Here is a 5,179-nt window from a genome sequence, read left to right on the forward strand (position 1 = left end):
TCATCCTTCAGGCAACACAACGCATAAACTGAAACATCCAAATGTAACGAATAGCTCACAGCAGTTGTGAAATTGATACCAAATGTGACATATTCCATTTGACTTTCTCACACTTCATATGTTGTTCACTACTGAAAAGTCTGAGGAAGTAAGGATTACAGCCACGGCCGAAAGCTTTAGGAATGACACAAGTGGAATATTTGCTTAAATGTGATTTATTAGACAATAGAAGTCTTTGAATCCTGTATAACCCTCCTAATTGTTCTTCAGTGTACCTAAGAAAACCATGGTAATTTAAAAAAAAAAACTTAGGGAGCAAACCACAAAAAGATATGTGTAATTACTATAATGAGTAATATGTAATGTAACTGAGTTGATTTCTGGTAGAAGATACTGAGTGTTGAAGTTCCACAAACTCACACGGTGCATGTTAAAACAGCGACAGAAGACAACCCACATTCTTGCTGCTCTGGTAACGGCAATGATTTTTTTTTGTTTTTTTTGTTGAAGTTTGGGAGGGCAAGCTGTTTGAGTACACCCACAGAGAAGCAGAGGTGACAAATGATTCACCAGTACAGAAAAGACCTTAGATTTGCCTGTTACAGCTGAGCGAAGCACTACTGACCGAGAAGAAAACATGAAGAAACCTTTAGCTTTTCTACTCATTTTTTCCCTTTGTCTCAGTGGGACACTTCAAACCACAGGTAAGATGGATTTATTTTAGTCTAAGAATCTGTGATAAATGACAACAGAACCTTTGTGATGTTTTACTGTTTGCTTTACTTTCATCTTATGTACGTATGTGTCAGAAGGCGTCAGAAAAACTGATCCGTTTTTGAAGATTTGTAAGTTTTTGCTGAGACCGGTTTAAACAACACTGAATTTGACTGATTCAGTCAACATGAAATTACACTTGATTTTGTCACTGAAGAAATGAATGTATTACAAGTATACTTACATGTCTAACACAAATGATACTGAAAACTTTTTAAATGATTATCTAAAAAGCCAAGTAATTTACTGATTCCAACACATATGAGATTTACTTTCACTTATCAAACATTTTTGTCACATACAGTGCTTTTTGTACTTATGTGATAAATATATGGAGTTCATACTAATTTAAAATGTGACAATGAACATACAAACATACTATACATACACAATGAAATACCTAATCTGTATTATAAAAGCCAAGTGGCCTTTGTGTGTGTGTGTGTGTGTGTGTGTGTGTGCAAAAAGCTACAGGATAAAATATTAAATATACATATGTTAGTAAAGTTAGTACAGTACTACTAAAACGACTGACATGTCCAAAAGCTAACTGTACTACAAATGAGAAATATGTACACCATGTAAGGATATATACAGCCAATATATGATATATATTAAGTGTATGTGTGCTTGTGTGTGAGTGTGTGTGTGTGTGTGTGTGTGTGTGTGTCCTGGGCTTCACACAAAATCCAGAAAGCACTGACAGCTGCAGTTTGGCATACTAATAGATTTTTGGTCAAGAAAGACAGTAGCAAAAATGTCAAGTTGATAGGGCCAATATTTTGGGAGATATTAGTAATTTTGGAATACAATAGCCTTCCAATCACGTCGCTATGGCCGGAACGCTTTGGTGGTGACTGCTGGACAAATGCAGTACAGCATACATAAATACACAACCTAATAAAAACTACCACATCTAGAACTCGTGGATCCCCATGGGTCAACACGCTAGTGGTTCCTAAAACAGGTATAATTAGATTCATCTTAGATGTCTTTAACAAGTGATTGTTTTTGTACAGATGATAATAGAATATATGCAATGTCATAATTTGCTCTCTCTCTTGCTCTCTCTCTTTCTTTATATGTGTGTGTGTGTATTTATATTTATATTAATGCTACTATATAAAATAATCATCTGTAAAATAGATTAATTATTAGTGCAGCAGCTACTGACTGGCACTCCTACATAAAAAAAAGCCATGCAAATAATTATTTTTTATTTTTCTCGTTGCAGATAAAAACAAAGAAAAGCATCAGAATAAAAAGTTGAAGGATGCCTTTCCTATACCCAGAATATTTCCAGGGGACCTAATCACTCAGAAGGACCCATCCCAAAATGGGACCCTGGCTCCTAACTCATCAGATTTCTTTCCAGAGCTACATTTGCAAGACAACACAAGTGCCCAGTACATCCAAGGCCCGCTGAGCACCAGAGTCATCCCTGTTATTTATATTTTGGTGCTTACTGTTGGGATCCCAGCCAACATCGTTATCTTGGGGACCCTAGCCACTAAAATTAGAAAGGTGTCCTCTGCCATCCTCTACTGCAGCCTGGCTGTCTCCGACCTCTTCCTTCTCTTCTCCCTCTTCTTCAAGGCTCACTACCATCTCCATGGCAACCACTGGCTGTTCGGAGAGCCTGCCTGTCGACTGGTCACGGCCTGTTTCTATGGCAACCTCTACTGCTCAGCTCAGACCCTGGCCTGCATCAGCATAAAACGCTACCTAGCTGTAGCACACCCGTTCATGTACAAAAGTCTCCCCAAGAGGATGTACACGTCATGGGTCTGCGTGGTCGTATGGGGGGTGTTTGGTGCTGCTGTCATCCCTGAGCTCCTTATCCAGCAGACCTACTGGATCCCACAACTGCACATCCTCACATGCCACGATGTGTTGCCTGTGCGTTATGACTCCCATTCCTTCTTGCTCTACTACAACCTGTTTCTCACCATCTTCGGCCTCCTTTTGCCACTGGTGGTCACCATCATGTGCTATGTCCGAATCATGCATGAGCTAAACCAGGCACATAGTGACTGGGCGCTGTACATGAAGGCCAGTTCGCTGGTGTTTGTCATCTTTGTGGTGTGTTTTGCCCCTGCTGGAGTCCTGCATTTTCTCCATTATGTGAACCTGTCTGTGAATGGAACAGGGATTTTATATGTGTACTTTAACGTGGCGGTGTGTTTGTGCTGCCTCCATTCCTGTCTGGACCCTTTTCTGTTTCTGCTCATGTCCAAGTCCACAGGCTCCAGCCGTTACTTAAAGGGCTTCAAAGGCCAAACCCTAAGTATATCCGTCTAAGACTAAGACTGGGTTTGGCTTTGCAGCTTATGATGAGTGAGAAAAACAAAAGAACTTTCATGCAGACATATATATATATATATGACTGTGTTTAACATAAGCTTAGTGCAGACGGAAATTTTTCAGCTATATTCCCATAAAAACTGAACATTTAATGATTCAGTGTGTGACATGAAGCTTTTCTGGAGGTGAATCAACCAGCTGAACTGACTTATTCAACAGCCATAACTGTGGATACAAAATCATAGAATTCCCTTTTTGCTGTTTTGGGACTTTTTCTGAAGGGAATAATACCCCGGGTTCACTCTCACACATTGTGGATTATATCGATGGACGTTAACACTGGATGTCACCCGCCGTAAAATCCAAAAAACGACAAGTGGGAGTCATGGAGGACGGTGACCCACTGCCTCTGCAGATATGATCTATTTATGAACTGCATTCTCTGCATTTAGAAAATCTTAAGTCACCCTTAGTTATACACACAGGCCCTTCAATTGTATAATACAAATGTGAATGATAAAGGGAAATTAATATAGAAATGATGTACATAATAGTTTACACATGTTGATGTATATTTTCTTTTACAGTATTTTGTTTGATGTTTTTGGTATAGTGAAAATCAAAAAGTAACGTCTTATTTTCTTATTTATTTTGATGTTAATATAACATTCCATATGAAACTATTCTGTCTCTTCTCAGAATCCACTTTTACACAGACTTTGTGCACAATGTTTGGCTTGTGCTTTAAATGTCTTTTTGTTCTTTTATCATTTGATCTGTTGATTATCCATTTACCCCTACTGGTACTCCTCCGCCACTGAGTTCATATTTCCTGTCTCGGGTGCGACAGGATGTAGGGTGACATACACCACCACATGCATTATCATACGAGCAAACGCCCACTGGGACACACACATTCAAGAGATGGAAAAATGTAGCAATGTATGGTAAATAAAGTAAAGATCAGTTGACTCACCGATGGGACAGTTTTGTGAATATTTTAGTAAAGAAGTATAATAAGAAATCTAAATCTGTGTTTAAGCAAGTAGTCACCATGACGTTTACTGATCCAGAAGCTGTGAAAAATAGTGCACATTTCAGTCAAGGAGTTTGGTGAATCCTAATGTTTACAGTTAGTTTACTCTGTTGGTTATCATTCAATAGTTAAAGGGGGAAATAAAGAAGAAACAAATAGTTAAAGGGGAAAAAGATCAAGATGTACAGGCTGTGATCCAATGTCAGGAGCTCAGATAGTTAGCTTTAAAAGGTAGAGCTGTACAACTATAATAGTATTTAAATGACACAAGCCCTCAGTATTTGGTCTCTCAAGGGGTCGGTGTATCAGAAAGTGTTGCTGACTTGTGTTTGTTTAATCTGAATTGTCATTTTAGCTCAGTTTCAACAACATGACAAGATGCACCTGAAACCATCCTCATACTCTACTCATTCACATATCACTTACTTGAAAAAAGTTGTGAGTTACTGAGTGTTTGTGAGTTACTTAAAATTGAAAATATAGGTGACAATGTTTTCACAGAAGAGTTTTTTTATCATCATTATTTTAAAAGTTTGAATATTTTTGTCATCCTTTACTTTTTGTCGTGTTTATGAATTGTATTGTACTTGACAAGTAAATTAAACAGACCTGTATAAAACCACAGTGAAGACTTTAATGTGGTTTTTGTACTGTCATAATCTCAGTTCACTTTACTTTTCTTTAAGCCTGTGTTTATTTTCTTATGAAGGTGAACTGACTTTTCAGACATTAACCCATAAACACCCAAACATCCACTGTCGACCAAAACCATCTACTGATGTAAACAGTTTAATACCTGTTGATCCACTAATCCTATCAATACATGTGTGAGTATGTATGTATGTATGTATGTATGTTTGTATGTATGTATGTATGTATGTATGTATGTATGTATGTATGTGTGTGTGTGTGTGTGTATATGTATGTATGTATGTATGTATGTATGTATGTATGTATGTGTGAATGCATGTATGTATATATGTATTTATGAATGTCTGTCATTCTGTCTGTCTGTCTGTCTGTCTGTCTGTATGTATGTATGTATGTATGTATGTGTGTGGTTTA

General features: G+C 37.7%; 1 protein-coding gene across 1 annotated transcript; it reads left to right on the top strand.

Annotated features, from left to right (window-relative positions):
* The first annotated feature begins 539 nt into the window (after nt 1-539).
* LOC115430549 (proteinase-activated receptor 3-like) lies at nt 540-4,738 on the top strand. The gene is made up of 2 exons (XM_030150623.1): nt 540-704; nt 2,009-4,738. The coding sequence occupies exons 1-2, from the start codon at nt 638-640 to the stop codon at nt 3,073-3,075; spliced, it is 1,134 nt and encodes a 377-aa protein (XP_030006483.1). The 5' UTR covers nt 540-637; the 3' UTR covers nt 3,076-4,738.
* The last annotated feature ends 441 nt before the right edge of the window (nt 4,739-5,179 follow it).

This window comes from Sphaeramia orbicularis, chromosome 12 (assembly GCF_902148855.1).
Source record: "Sphaeramia orbicularis chromosome 12, fSphaOr1.1, whole genome shotgun sequence".
Taxonomy (NCBI): domain Eukaryota; kingdom Metazoa; phylum Chordata; class Actinopteri; order Kurtiformes; family Apogonidae; genus Sphaeramia; species Sphaeramia orbicularis.

Coding starts and splice junctions, on each gene's coding strand:
- LOC115430549 (XM_030150623.1), top strand. CDS start 638: ATGAAGAAACCTTTAGCTTTTCTACTCATTTTTTCCCTTTGTCTCAGT. Junction 705..2,008: donor TGGGACACTTCAAACCACAG/GTAAGATGGATT, acceptor TTCTCGTTGCAG/ATAAAAACAAAGAAAAGCAT.